This window comes from Girardinichthys multiradiatus, chromosome 11 (assembly GCF_021462225.1).
Source record: "Girardinichthys multiradiatus isolate DD_20200921_A chromosome 11, DD_fGirMul_XY1, whole genome shotgun sequence".
Taxonomy (NCBI): domain Eukaryota; kingdom Metazoa; phylum Chordata; class Actinopteri; order Cyprinodontiformes; family Goodeidae; genus Girardinichthys; species Girardinichthys multiradiatus.
The window spans coordinates 36,686,441-36,701,439 of record NC_061804.1 but is presented as its reverse complement, the minus strand read 5'-3'; the positions used below and the strand labels follow the sequence as shown (position 1 = coordinate 36,701,439).

The 14,999-nt window shown below is 39.2% G+C and overlaps 2 protein-coding genes across 3 annotated transcripts; one reads left to right on the top strand and one right to left on the bottom strand.

The window, feature by feature from the left end:
- Positions 1-307: 307 nt before the first annotated feature.
- LOC124876324 (zinc finger X-chromosomal protein) lies at positions 308-11,739 on the top strand. 2 transcript variants are annotated; one of them, XM_047378987.1, is made up of 8 exons: positions 308-594; positions 4,964-5,060; positions 5,215-5,280; positions 5,401-5,529; positions 6,135-6,284; positions 6,418-6,546; positions 6,674-6,817; positions 9,168-11,739. In XM_047378987.1, exons 2-8 carry the CDS (start codon positions 4,994-4,996, stop codon positions 10,466-10,468), a joined length of 1,986 nt encoding a protein of 661 aa, XP_047234943.1. In that variant the 5' UTR covers positions 308-594; positions 4,964-4,993; the 3' UTR covers positions 10,469-11,739. The 2 variants fall into 2 exon arrangements, with proteins under 2 accessions (XP_047234943.1, XP_047234942.1); XM_047378986.1 differs by having other exon boundaries at positions 310-594; positions 5,215-5,529.
- On the bottom strand, positions 11,735-14,411 carry zgc:153704 (Lipocalin-like). Its single transcript, XM_047378989.1, has 6 exons — positions 14,256-14,411; positions 12,541-12,680; positions 12,388-12,467; positions 12,198-12,311; positions 12,019-12,120; positions 11,735-11,931 (listed from the first exon to the last, which is right to left on the bottom strand). Exons 1-6 carry the CDS (start codon positions 14,346-14,348, stop codon positions 11,912-11,914), a joined length of 549 nt encoding a protein of 182 aa, XP_047234945.1. The 5' UTR covers positions 14,349-14,411; the 3' UTR covers positions 11,735-11,911.
- Between the last annotated feature and the right edge of the window lie 588 nt (positions 14,412-14,999).

The window sequence follows — 14,999 nt, the reverse complement described above, 5'->3', positions numbered from 1 at the left end:
AAATACATAAAAGTTGTTTGGCTGTAACGAGGCTAAATGTGAAAAAGGTATATATGAGTACTGACGAGGCACAGTGCTTCTTTTGAAAAGCTGTAATATAAAAAGTAGATGCGTTCTGTAAAAGTTGTGGTTTTGGTCGTCTTTGCATGTTCCACTGTTGTTTGGGTAAAGTAGAATGGTTCTAGTCAAGCTACACTAGCTTTTGATTTTATACTAAAGAAACACAATAGTGAAGTTTTGTCACAATCCAGCAAACAGGTCCTCACATCATGGCCTTTTTAGTAGCTTTCGGGTGATTTCCACCTCAACTCTTCCGCATTTTCCTGCCGCTCTCGGGCTGTGACGTGTCGTGCTGACGGCGGCCTCGGAGCTGGAGAAGCGGGGGGCTGTAGCAGGACACTGTCTGGCTTCAGACGTCCTGCTTCGTTTTTCAGCGGTGTTCCAGAAACAATCCCCTAACCCCTCCTTCTCTGCTCGTTCCCGGCCCGCCCAAATCACACAAAATTCCCGACTGAATCCTGCCCGAGTCTGGGGGAACCAGGCGGCCTGGGAAGCCGTGGAGCGGAGAGAGGCCGTCCCTGCAGCATAAATCTGGTACGCGGCTTTTTTTGCGCTCCCTGGGCGCTTCTTGTCGTTCCTATGTCTTCATTTGTGTGCGTTTATGACTGTTTGTCCTTGCTTGCATTTTATATTTTAATTAAATCATTTGATGTTACGGCGAGGCCGCTCAGGGTTGGGCCTCTTTTTCTCGGGCCCGGGCCTAATTGAGGCCGTGATCGGTAAAGCAGGCCTATGTTGTTAGCTAGGTAGCTAGTTAGCCATCCAGCTCTCCGAAAGCTAGATGTCTGTACTCTCCATTTTCCGTTTGTTGTCTTTGATAGATAATGAGAACAGCAACTGTCGAGCCGCGTGGGTCTTAGTTAAAATATATTTAACATAGTTTTTTCGTTAATTAGAAATGTCATTAACGTTAAAGTTAGCATTCGTTTAGACACACGGCTAACAAAATGGCGGGCGCTTGTGTGTTTGAACGGTGGTTTTAGAAAAGGTGTGCTTAGCGCTCCTCTTGCTAGCTGTGTACCTCTGCAGACATAAACCCGTGAACAAATAGTTTAACTCGACTTTCTTCTTTTTGTTTTGTCACGGTGTCTATATGTTGAAGTAGTAATTAGCTTTTTATAAATGAGTTTTATCTGTGACAGTCGGAATTTGCATCTGAAATCCGTGTTAATGTTACTCCAGTGGTCAGTTGGACACCGTGCCTTTATTCATCTCAAATGGCTTTGTGTTTGGCTTAGACTCGTATACGAGACTAAGATAGTTAACCCAATCACTGGTGTGGGTTTTAATAGACGTTTTTGCTATCTCTAAAGCAGAATGATGCCCTGTTGTGTGGCTCTCTACTAACTGTTGTCATCTTTTTTTGCCCACCTAGAGGTGGGGGATGGTGCATTCAGAGGAAATTGGCACCTCAGCTACACCGTTTTTTGTTTACATCTCTGCGTCTTCCTTTTTTGTGACTGGACAGATTTCTTTCGCACGTGATCTCATCTTCTTCCCAGTGTTGAAAACATCACACTTCTAGCTTTGAGGATCATCATGGTAAAATTTACTTCAGGGAATGAAGTGAAGATCATTCTGTTCTGTTCACTAGCTTACCTTTGCAAACAAAACATGATGTCCCATTCTTCCAATTGTACTGTTCAAAAACTGATTTTTAATTGAATATCTTTATTTCTGACTGTGTGTGTGCCAAATTTACAAAACTAAACAGAAACCTTTATAAAATACTTGTCATATTAGATGATAACTGTTTTACCTTCAACTTAGGACATTTATTAACAATTAAAACTGAAAGAAAATCCAGCCTTCGTTAATCTTTTATAAACAAAGAGTGAAAAGCGGTGACATAGCTATTATAGTTTTTTGTTTCAGTCTGCACACATAGGTTGTAAACCAGTTATATTTTTGATCACTTCTGTAAAGTTTTTGTGTTTGATGCATGTTCTTAATTTATTAAGAGGTCCCTGAAGATGAATCCACTCTGAAACCAAGTTAGGATTTAATATTTATCAATATCACTGCCACATCAGTGAGACCCTCCCACAACTGACATTTATCATTGTGTATCTATTTTACTTTGTGTCATACATACCTAGTGTTTTAAGGCGTAAGTAAAACAGCTCATACATATAAAACACGCCATTTGCTGAAACAACAACTGACAGTAATTAGGCCACAATTTTGCAAAAAATAAATACGTTTTGCATGAAAAACCTTCTTTGTCTGTAAATATGCTCTATCCCGAACTCCTCAAGTGGCGTAGATTTAGCCTCACCTGGTTCAGGTTCTGTAAAAAAAAAACTCCTATTAAGCAACTTTCACAATCCGATTATTAATCGATTAATCGAAAAAAGTCTACAGATTAATCAACTAGCAAAATAATTGTTAGTTGCAGCTGTCGTTTATTATTTTTCTTAGGATTTTATCCTATATTTCCATTGATACTGGTTTTGCCCAAGACAGTTTTGACATGTTTCCTATTAAAATGACAAAGGACCTGGACATAATATTTAGTAGGCTATTATTTTAGATGGTATGCATTTGTGGGACTGTATTCCAATAATTAGTTTTTAGGGCTGGGTTGACTCCCTTTGTTCTTGATGTCTGAATCTGATTAAGTTGATAACTGGACCAAAAACATGCGCAGGTTGTACAGGTGTCATTCGTCTAAAATATTTGATTAGATGCAGTTTTGTTCCTTTTTATAAGTTGGATACAAATATAACCATGCAATAACAGTTCTGTGCATGCAGTCCATTGCCTCCACAGTTATAAATGGTCATGAAAGATTTTACAGTTCAATTATCATTTTTTAAAATAATTATTTATTCCTAATTTCATATTAACTGGAAAACGAATTAATCAGTAATTGTTATAATACTAATATAGACTTTATTGATCTCCCAATGGAGAGATTGTCGTCTGCATTTAATCCATTCCTTTAGGGAGCAGTGGGAGCATTTAGGGGCCAAGGCTCTTGCTGAGGGACCCAGAGTGACAGGCTGTGGGATTCAAACCAGTGTACTTGTGTCCTCTCCAGGACACAAATGCCCTGCTTTCTAACCACTAGGTCACGACTCCCTTATTGTTGTAGGCTGCATTGCATTCAGTATTCTAGAGATAATTACCATACAGATGTTTCTCAGTAAAAATCAAATAGAAGAGAAGACTTACTGTGTTTTTGTTATGTTTTTATTTTTCAAGATGACCAGTTGGTTGTACGGAGGTATTTATACAATGTTTTGAGGCCTTATGTGGAGATGGGTTCCTTTCACATTTGAACCGATACCCGGTACCTGGGAATCTATACCGGTACTCAACGGTACCAGTTTTCGGTACTTTTTTGTGTGTTTATGTGGAAATAAATGTTAATTTGTTTATTACTAAAATAAAAAATTCAATTTAACATATTTATTAATATACAAACTTTAATGAATGTATAGTGTAGTATCTCAGTTGTTCCAAACATTTCTTCTCCCATGTTGCTGGTTGCAGACCATGAGTCAGTCATGGATGCAGGCGTGGTAACAGTGCTGAATGCAGGAGTTGTAGCTGTAGATCTGAGGCTGTGGAAAACTGTGCACTCCTCAGCTTTGAGAAGAATCTTGCACTTAACCAGGTGATTCCTCAGATTAGAAGTATTCCCACCGCTGGCCTTGCACTTCCCGTCACAGATATTGTAGCGAGCGTAATCTGCATCGCATTCTGAAAAGTGGTCCCATACTTTGGAGCACTTTCTACACAAATACACTGGTTTGAATCCCACTGCTTTCTACTGAGGTCATTACGCTCTTCTGCGTGCAATGCTGTGTTCATGTCTGGCATGAAAAATTGCCCACTCTTTCACTCCCTCAGTGTCACAATGATGCGTTTAGGTAAAGAAACATGGTACCGTTTGATTTTTGCGTGATTAGGTACTCTGTAGTACCGACGGAATTTGGTCGGTACCTATAAAAGTTCCGAATTAGGTACCCATCTCTAGCCTTATGTTTAAACATAACTTGTCGTGTAATAGATATTTGATAGAGTTAGTTATGTTTCCATTTGAAGTTGCCAAAAACACTAAATGTAGGGGTCACTGTTAATTACTGAACCTAAGGCTACTCTAATGAGATACTAATCTTGCTTCATAGTGTGGGCTCCAAGGGTTTTTTTTATAAAAGGGCACCAGTCAAACCTCAAACATTTGTAAATAGGATCTTCTTGTCTCTGTTGGTTTAATCAAGCTGTTTTTATAAACATAAGTAGAGTCGACTGTAGGGATTGCATAAGATAATCATGATAGCTCATATAATTGTCAATATATGTCGTCAGTATGTATATTGACAAAAAACCTGACTATATTGTAGTTTGCAAAATAGCTCAAATCAATCATTGATGTTGGCTTTTTGGGTAATTTTTCAATCCATTAAGAGGATCCTGCTCTACATTTTACTTTTGTCAAGCATCAGATAAAAGTTTTCCTCTCATCGTGCACGTAGGAAAATACTTGATACAAAGGCTCACACACAGTCACATTCAAATCTGTTTTAAAGTTGCACACAGGTGATGACCTTAGATCCATGCTCAATGTTTCTTTCTGTTCAAATTCAGTTTGTTTGCCCTACATATGTAATAGATAATCCTAAATGTAATATAATGTAATTAAACCAGTTGGTTGTATGACAGGTTTTACTGGTTTGACATTTTGGTAATTTGGGTCTGTTTCAAGACTGCTAGAGTAAGAATGAGATGCAAAAAGGAGACTGATTTATTCATTTAGTTTTTAAGGAGCTTCTGATACCAACCAGATAATAACCATTTGACCAGTCGTTTACATTTTTGCGACATGCATTGCTTTTCTGTTTATCGAAGCATATTTTTACAGCAGAAATCTAACCATTGTATGTTTTACTTTCAGCTCTTCAGTAACAAATGCAGTACGAGGACAATGGATGAGGATGTCACCAGGCTTGCAATTCATGCTCAAGAGCCTAAAATAATAATACGCGGATCGGGTACGTTTTATTATGTTTCTGATTAAATGAAGTACTTAATGAATGCTTTTTTGATGGAGAATATATATGTCCATCTTTTGTTGTAACTTCAGAAGGTGTTGTATGAGATGGTGGATCTTTGGTGTTATCCTGCTGATTGGTTGTCTTCTTCCAGATGACGGTGGTGCCGGTGGGCAGGAGTTTGTTGTGGAGCTTCAAGAGACTGTGTTGGTGTCAGAAGGTGAGGGCGAAGGCATGGCAGTGCACAGGTTCGCTCCAGAGGAGCTAGTCATCCAGGATGCAGTTGAAGATGTGGTTTCTGAGTATGTGCATGGAGATGAAGATGAAGATGTTGCTGTAGAAACCTGTGTGATGGCTCTAGAGGGCGAAGAGGAAGGCGTTGCCATGGGAGACGTCCCAGAAGATGGCCTGGACCCAGAGCAGCAGGATGACGACCAAGATGGCTGTGGAGATTATCTAATGATATCCTGTAAGTTTATTCTGCTTTTCATTTGTTAGAGATTCACCATTCATGGTTTCAGGCTGATTTTGCTTTTCAGATCTTATCAATTCCAATTTAGGTTATTTTTATTCATTAACTAAACTTGAACACTGACCATAATAGAAAAACTATAGATTCATGGATAAAGGTTGTTGTTTCAGTTGAAAATAAAATAAAGAAATAAAAAAATGATTTCCATTTCCACATTAAAACATATTCCTAACCTTTATCTGATGCTATTTTACTGTTAACAAAGAGCATGGTGTTGTTGAAGACTTTACAAATTGAAAAATATGGGAGTTTTCATTTTTGATTCATTTAACAGGAAAAGCGTTTTTTAGAGTTTTTGATCTGCTAATTGCATAATGTCTGTGGAAAAATTCTCATTTCAGTCATTGGTGTAATGATTGGCTTTCCGCTACCAGAAACATTCATAGTTTCCTTTTTTTTTCTGGGTTCTGTTTTAGGTAGGCTCCCTGTGTTTCATTTTTGACAGGGGTGACTATACAAGCAACATAAGTAACATTGGTGCATTCATGATGTGAAAAAGATTTCCATTGCAATAATGTCTTATGTATTTATTATGTAACTAGTGGACGAAGCTGGGAAAATGGTCTCTGAGGATGGAACTGAGGTAACCGTGGAAGGAGCTGTGGAGGATCAGGAAGTGGAGAAAGATGAAGATGGACAAGAGGTGATAAAAGTGTACATCTTCAAGGCTGATTCAGGAGAAGACGACATGGGTATGAACTTATTTTGTTGTTGAGTCATACTGTTGTTTCTTTTTTACTTGTTACCGTGTTTAGGAAAAAAAGATGTAAAAAAATTAATTCAATCATCGAACAAAACTAATGGCCGCATTATTCCTTTGTGCAGGAGAATCAGTTGACATCAGCGACGGAGACGCAGAGAGCGTCGCGTTAACAGAATCTACGGGCCAAACACTCAGAGAGAAGATGGTTTACATGTCTGTCGGGGATTCTCACCACAATCAAGGAAACCATGGTGAGCCTGCGGAGCTATTTAGAGACAATACCCTTGTCTTTTTTGGTTTTGCAAAAATTCAACCTTTTACATTTTCCATGTTTTACAGGATTTGTTTTGTGTAATAGACATTTTGTTGGTCCCTCAGGTGTAGAGGACAGCGAGGGCTGTGAAAATCGAAACGGTGCAGCCAGTGCGCTGCTGCACATCGACGAATCAGACGGGGTCGATGAAATCAATAGGCAACGCAACAAGAATAGGAGACGATCAGAACATCGGCAGGTCCAGACAGGTACGGGATAAAAACCCCAGAAGAAATGGTAATATTTATATCACCCTGGTTTTTCATCTGTACTTATTTTCCCTTTTAAATATGTGCTTTCACTGTTAAATTGAGAATTAAAATGTTCTATCGTGACTTGAAGCAGACATTTTGAACTCAAAATACATACTTCTAATAGTTGACCAAGGCCTGCCTGTTATATTTGCCCAGGACTTCTGTCCGGGTGGCTATTATTTAAAAAAACTTAATTTAACATTTCTAAATAAAAGAACACAGAAGATCTGATTGAAGCAACTTTTTATATATAAAAAGAAAAGCACATATATACATTGCATTAAGCAAAATTAGCTTAGCAAAATAGCACACTAACTTTGCAGACTGATGTATTTCTCATTCTCAGAAATGGCGTTCTATCACAGTAACAAGCACGTGTTATGTCCTGAATCATCAAATGCAAACAGGAGTTCAGATATGAGTTAGAAAAAACACCAGCTGAGAATCTGTAATGATGCACCATACTGGTAGAGAAGTTTAATGGCTCTGAGCATCTTCATGCACAGATTTCCATCAATCTCCAATAGAGTTGCACAGCTTATCAATGCAAATCATTCTTTGAATTTCAAAATGTGAAGTATTGCCATCGCAAAGGGTGCTGCTTGCACTGTGGATCCAGAAATCTACTTCAAAAAATCAAGGTAACTCGTTGCCTTAAAATTTTAAAGTAATGAAGCATCAGTTGAATGAGTGAAGTGAAACTACCTTCAGTGTACTCGAGCCTCTAATTGAATGCTACAGAGCATTTGAGTTGAATGTACTACTAGCCAAGTTACAGTAAGTGAAGATACTTAGTTTTAACAATTAAATTACATTGTTTATTCGAATTGACCTAACTTAACTTTTTCAGTTTCTGTAATTCAATATACGTCAGTCATGAAGTAAAATGTCTTGCCCAAGGTTTGAACTGGCAACCCATTGGTTAAAAGACAAACTCCCACCATCATCACCACCCTCACCCATGTACCATTTTTCCAAATGAACACAATAGCCAACAAGCTAACAGTTAAGTAACTAAAACTTTAAGAGTTCGTGCATGAGGTCAATGCGTTGCTAACAGGCAAAACTTGATGATATTGTGTTGTTTGAGCTCAAACATATATTTACAATAAGATAGACCATTAAAAAATACAGTTTTCTCAGAAATCACAATTAATGTAAAGAAATGACAGATGTTTAAGTAATATGAACTCCGTTGTGGACTTAGTTATCTGGTCAGTTGGATGGGCTCCTATTGTCGTTTATGGACTACTGATCTAGATCTTATGTGCTGAGATGCTAAACCCCAGGAAGAGTGCTGGGGAAGTTATGATGATGATGGAAAAGAAGAACAGGAATGAGGAAAGAGGATCAACTACAATTGATATTATTGCCATATGCAACAAATCTTTCACAGTTTCATGTTTTCTTCTTTAATCTCCGTTTTGAAATTAAGTCCTGTTTTGACTATGAAGAAACTGTCTTTTAAAGGGATGATGAGTTGCCGGACTCCTAGATTTCCAGCGTTTAATATCTGTGAGGAGCTGACCTGACTTTACATTGATTTGGTGTCAGAGCGCCAAGTCAGTGAAAGAGCAGCATTATCAACAATCATTCTGTTGCACCAAGGCTGGACAAACATTGGTTTTTACTTTATTCTCTTTATACCTGTGAAGCCATGCACAATTACTTGATTTTTAACAGTGATGAAACGTAGCATTAGTTTTGTAAATGTAAATTTCACTTAGCCCTTTACTATTCTTGAAAATTAAACAATTAGTTTACTATGTGTACATTGAAATGCATGCATTGCCCTGCAAAGATACTCGCATAACATTTTGTTACGATACAATTACAATCTTCACTGTAATTTATTTGGATTTATGGGAATGACGAACTAAAAGTAGTGCATGAGGAAAATAGTATAACTGCCTCTAAAATCTAGCTTATTTGCAAATAGAGACCCCCCCTGCGTGCGGTTTAATCTCAGTATAAATCCAGGGTTTGTATGAAATCCCCGAGGTTTGTTTGAGGACGTCGGTGAACAAGCAGCATCATGAAGAACAAGAAACACGGCAGACAGGTCAGGGAGATGGCTGTGGAGATGTTTAAGCAGGTTTAGGTTGTAAAACACACATCTAAACTTCTGTTTTGGTCAAATATATTGAAAAGAGATGGTTGTCGAAATGTAAAGAAGTTCAAGGGATATGAATACCTTAGCAAAACACTTTTAACAGTTTTATATTGACAAAAAAAAAAAGATGAAAAAGTCCTTCTTTTCAAACAAAAACATGACCATGTTATTTCATTGTCTTTCTCTTTCCAGCTATTATCATCGGTCCATACGGCCAGCCGCTGACGGTTTATCCTTGCATGCTTTGTGGTAAAAAGTTCAAATCGAGAGGTTTCCTAAAGCGACACACTAAGAATCACCACCAGGATGTCCTGACCCGGAAAAAGTACCAATGTACAGACTGTGACTTCACCACAAACAAGAAAGCCAGCCTTCACAATCACATGGAGGTGCACGCATTGAGCAGCAAAGCCCCTTTTGAGTGTGAAATGTGTGGTAAGGAGTTCCACCAGCAGGGGGCGCTGTTCTCCCACAGGTTGCAGCACCACCACCGGGAGCCCAAAGCCCAGCCGCCTCCTCAGCCCACTAAGATGCACAAGTGCAAGTTTTGTGACTATGAAACCGCGGAGCAAGGGCTGCTCAATCGACACTTGTTGGCCGTCCACAGCAAAAGTTTCCCTCACATCTGTGTGGAATGTGGGAAAGGTTTCCGGCACCCTTCGGAGTTGAAGAAACACATGCGCACGCACACGGGTGAGAAGCCTTATTCCTGTATGTACTGCGACTACAAGTCGGCCGATTCCTCTAATCTCAAAACGCACATCAAGACTAAGCATAGCAAAGAGATGCCGTACAAGTGCGAGCGTTGTTTCCAGACCTTCGCCGAGGAGGAGGAGTTGATGCAGCACGGACTAACTCACGAGGAGAATAAGACCCACCATTGTGCCCACTGTGATCACAAAAGCTCTAACTCCAGTGACCTGAAACGCCACATCATATCTGTTCACACCAAGGACTATCCACATAAATGTGCTGTGTGCCGAAAGGGCTTTCACCGGCCGTCTGAACTGAAGAAGCACTCTGTGTCTCACCGCACTAAGAAAGTCCACCAGTGCCGACACTGCAACTTTAAAATCGCAGACCCTTTCATTCTCAGCCGCCACATTTTGTCTGTGCACACAAAAGAGCAGCAGGCCTCACCTGAAAAGAGTGAAGTGAAAAGGACAGAGACGCACACTCCCGTTGTGGCCCCCAAAAAGTCTGCACCTAGCGGGTCGGGTGGTTCCGGCCCGCCTGCCAGGGTCAGTGCAGCCAGCCTAGCCAGCAGTGTGACCGTTGTTATCGGCAAAGGACAAAAAGAGAAAAGAATTTACCAGTGCCAGTACTGCGACTACAGCACCGGGGATGCTTCGGGTTTCAAGCGCCACGTTATCTCCATTCACACAAAGGACTACCCACACCGCTGCGAGATCTGTTCCAAAGGTTTCCGACGTCCCTCGGAGAAGAACCAGCATATTATGCGTCACCACAAGGACGTGGTGCAGGCGGAGTGACTCTGATTGAGCTAAATACTGTGCCAGAATAAAGACCAACGCCCATCACACACCCGAGTCCTTGCACCCTCATAGAAATCGTTGTGTGTCTGTTCTACTTTAGTCCAATCTGTTGTTTTTGCTCTTTCTGATCCTCTGCCTCATGTTTCTCCATACGGATACTCATGTACATACCATTATGCCTCTGACAGAGTTAGCGCCCCCTCCCCTCCCCTCTCCATAGACTTGCACTTTTTTAACTGCATGTCCCCTGCTGGTGACTGTGTGCATGGTGGTTTGTCTTTTTGTAGATACACATTTTTGCATTTGGCAGGTAGCAATCAGTTCTCAGTCAAAATTGGTCCTAATTCTTTGTCTTAAAATGGATGTGTAATTTTAAAAATATCTGCGTCATTCTGTTCAGATATACTTTTAACACAACAGAGGTATGGATTAGCCACATGTTCTAAGTAGCACTTGTAAAATTGAGTGTGTGAGAGTGAATGAGAGAAGGAAGGACATAAAAAAAAAACCCTTTGTTGTGCTTCCTGGTGCTTTAATCCCACCAATAATGTAACATAATGCTTTTTGTTGTGATAACAAAAATTATGGTTATGGAAGAATCATTCTGGACTGCAGGTGTCCACCACAATCATTAAATTTACCTGTAAAAGAAGTGGACACAGTATGGTTGTGATTGAACATGCACATAAATCGCTGTGCATTCAATGCTTTACTTTATGTCCAACATTTCTGTTTCATGTCTGTAAATGGGCTAAGTTGCTCGGATCAAGTGGAGACAAAGCCCAAAATTACAGTGTTTTAATCCATTAATTCTAACTAGGAAGATAAACCCAATGACTTTCAAAGATGATTTGAGTGAAATGTTTAAATGTTGGGAATCATACAGTATATGTGGTGCTGCAAGTAAGGAACTATGGACTGAACTGTGCCCTCACCATCACAGATGTACGTTTGCCAGTAGAAAAGGGAAAATGTATATCTTAGATGCAACTTTCCGATACCAAGAGCTGGTGATGTAAGCGTATTATGGCTTTTTACATCTTTTGTTAACACCTGTGATCATTTCTGTTTTTATATTTATTTCACTTACAACTCGTTGTATAGTTAAGTGTAACTAGACTTCTATGGGACGTAAATTATTGTTTTGTATACAGACCTGTACAAAGCGTGTAGATGTAAACACTTGATGAAAAGGAAATCTGAACTGTGTTGTTATGGATGTACGTCTGCGTATTTGTTAAAAAAAGATAATAAAGCAAAGTATTTTAGCTGTTTTCATGTTTTATTTTGCCAGCATGGTGCTAGGATGAATGGAGGAGTAGACTCGTTGCAAAGCACAGTAACTGAAGATGTTTATGCCAGTAGCTTTAATAGATGAATATTTCCACAGCAAAGGTAATGATCTGCAGCCTGCATCACCGGCATGATAACCAGAGAAGATTAGGCAGCTGGGCACTCGGCTGAGGAAAGCAAAATAAAGTTGATTAGTGTTTGCAGCACTTTAATTTATTTGGGTACAAAACCAGCCTCCAGTGATATAAATGTACCGTTTTTAGGAAGAAAAACAATGTTTTCGGCCAGAATGCCAGCCTCCAAGGAGAGCTGTCTGAATTTCTCCATCACGTCAGCGTTGACTTCCTCTCCACGGCCTGGAAACGTCACAAAGATTATTCTGCTGCTAAAGGCACAGCTACATAAAATGTAGCACTGCTAGTGAGTACTATACCATAAAGTTTGGTGACAGTGGTGGTCTGCCCTGTCTTCATTTTGGTGGTGTAAATCAGTGCATACTCGTCATACTTGACATCCACCACAAGCATGTCGTTCACACTTCCCCAACCTGACAAAAGCAAGAAGATGATGTGAATTTGTGGCTGTTTGTACCCTGTTTACATTGGTGTGTACATTGCACTTACGCTGACAGACGTATGTAAACTTCCCAGGCACGTCAGTCTTCTTGGCAAGGTTGGTCTTTCTCCAGCAAGAACCATCGGAGCTGCAAGGAAATTAAACTCATTTATCTTTAATTTTCTGAAATCAGCTCTCTCTCACTGTCCTCTCACACTCACTTGAGACTGGCGTATGACAGATCCAGGTCTCCCTCTGCAGTTGGTTTTAGCATGGCACTGCCCATTTTCATTGTAGCTTTGCGGGTGACGAACCACTGGGCGTTGGTAGCGAATCCGATTAGGTACCACTTCCCTGAAACCTGGGGAAACAAATAGTTAAACATTTCATTCAGTATAACCTTGAGATGTGTTATTTTGCTTTTAAAGCAAGATAAATTGGTCTTTTGCATCGATAGGTTGAAGGATTAGGTTTTCCAATAATGAAATTGCAGACCTCGACTGCTGTGAGAACATCTGCAGTGATCAGACCGACCCAAGGCATAACCAGAGTGCCTACTTATGCCCCACAGACCAGCGGGAGCCCCCACAAGAACTTATGATTTCTTAGTGCATAGATCCTAAAAGTAGCGTAAATCTAATGTTCTACTGTTTGTGAATTACAAATTAAGCCAAATATATTTGAAGCTTTAAAAAAAAAAAAATATTTAACAGATGTATTACCTGTCTTATCAAGTGACAAAGTGCAGCGGTGTAATAAATCATTAAATAATGCATTAAAGTTTGTCATATATTTGTAAAATGTGTCAAAAATTAAATTCATATAACTACTTGAATAACGTATCCATATAATGAATTTGAAGTAGTTTGTTAAATCATATATAAATGTAAATGTACTGGTTGTCTGCTGTGCCACAAATCATAAAAAAAATGAATTAAGTAATTAATTTATGTAATAATTATAAGTGAATAGAGATGCTTAAAATGATTAAAATGTTGCAATAAGGAAATACATGTATGAATTGTATTTGACACAAGATATACCTATATTTACATAAATCAATGTATTATTTATTTATATATTCATATAAATGTAGTCATTTTTATATATAAATAAAGTCCTAACAAACAATAAGTAGTTTTATTTCGACAAAAATATTTTACAATATTATTTAAATATTTATCAGTCATTTAAATTTAAAGGTATTACATATTCAAACCTTTAATTAGGTCAGAATTAATTTATGTCATGGTTCCTTTTCTGCAGTGCAGAATGACATGAAATAAAGAAATTTTTACCGTCAGTCCACTTTTTGAAATAACTCCAAACACTGAACTGAGCAACAGTCACAGCAAGTCAACTTCCGACCACTTATATTGACCAGAGCAGCGCCGCCCACTGACTGATAAATTCGTAACTTGTTGCAACAGGGGGCCATGAAACAATTGGGGGAAGAAAAATATTACTTTTTTACATTTTAAATCAGTCATAGATTTTATAAATCTGTTTAGATAGTTTAATTTTTCAATGACACGTATCAGGTATCACTGAATGTATTTATAATAAATTGTGGCACTTTTGAACTTCCATTCTTGTTAAATGTCAGACAGGTTTTAGTTTTAGCTCTGGCATTATTCTCTCTTCACAAACCCTCTCTTCTTGCCTGATAATTGCAGTATATGCCTGTTTTATTTTTTACACTTCTGTTACGTTATCATTTATGGTTTTGTTGTATTTCAGTGTCTGAAGGTAAAAAATAAGATATAAAAGTATATATTGTAAACAATGTCTATTATATGATTTTCCTCTAAGTCTATAAGGTAAACCTGCAGATCGCTGCAGTAAAACATTTAGGGAATTTGTATAAAACAATTTATACTGATCATAAATCTGTATTAAAAAACACACACATAGTTAATTCTGCAATGTCTCTTACCCCTTGTAAGTCAAAGTCTGCCTGAGGCACGACTTCGGCAGACATCGTCAGGGAGCAGAGTGCAGCTCCCAGTAAGGCGAGCAGTGGAGTCATGGTGAGTCAGTTTGATGCCTGGAGCCTAGATGAAGGTCTGCAGGGCTGTTGTTGAAAAGTCTGCCCGATGATTGTTTATATAGCAGAGAGAGGCAGTGAGGGAGGGGGTTGTACCTTTTCTCTTCGGTCGACACACACACACACACACACACACACACACACACACACACACACCAACCCACAGAGCTGGGCTGGGTTCAAACACGTGAAGCTTCAGGCGAACACATGTACAGGTTCACTACCACAAGGTTTGGGCCTGCCAGGACACAATCCCGTCAGCCTTGTGTGTGTGTGCGTGTGTGTGTGTGTGTGTGTGTGTGTGCGTGTGTGTGTGTGTGTGTGTGCCTGTATAAATAACATATTGTGTGTGTGTGTGGTGGGAGGAGTTTATTTCCCCTTACTTCTAGTTAGAATGTAGATGTATTATTTAGTTGATTTATTTAGTTGGAAGGTGGAAAACAACACCCTGAAGTGGTAAACACCGCTGCAGCTGCCCTCCAGTGCCTTCTGTGGCTGAGACTAGAGAATCAAACCCATCTGTCAGCAGTTGTGAAACACAGAGACAAACAAACCTGCTCTTGCAGACTGGATTCCTAATGATGCTTCAACATGGGATGAGTTGGACTGGATAGCTGGGGAACTGGGATGTTT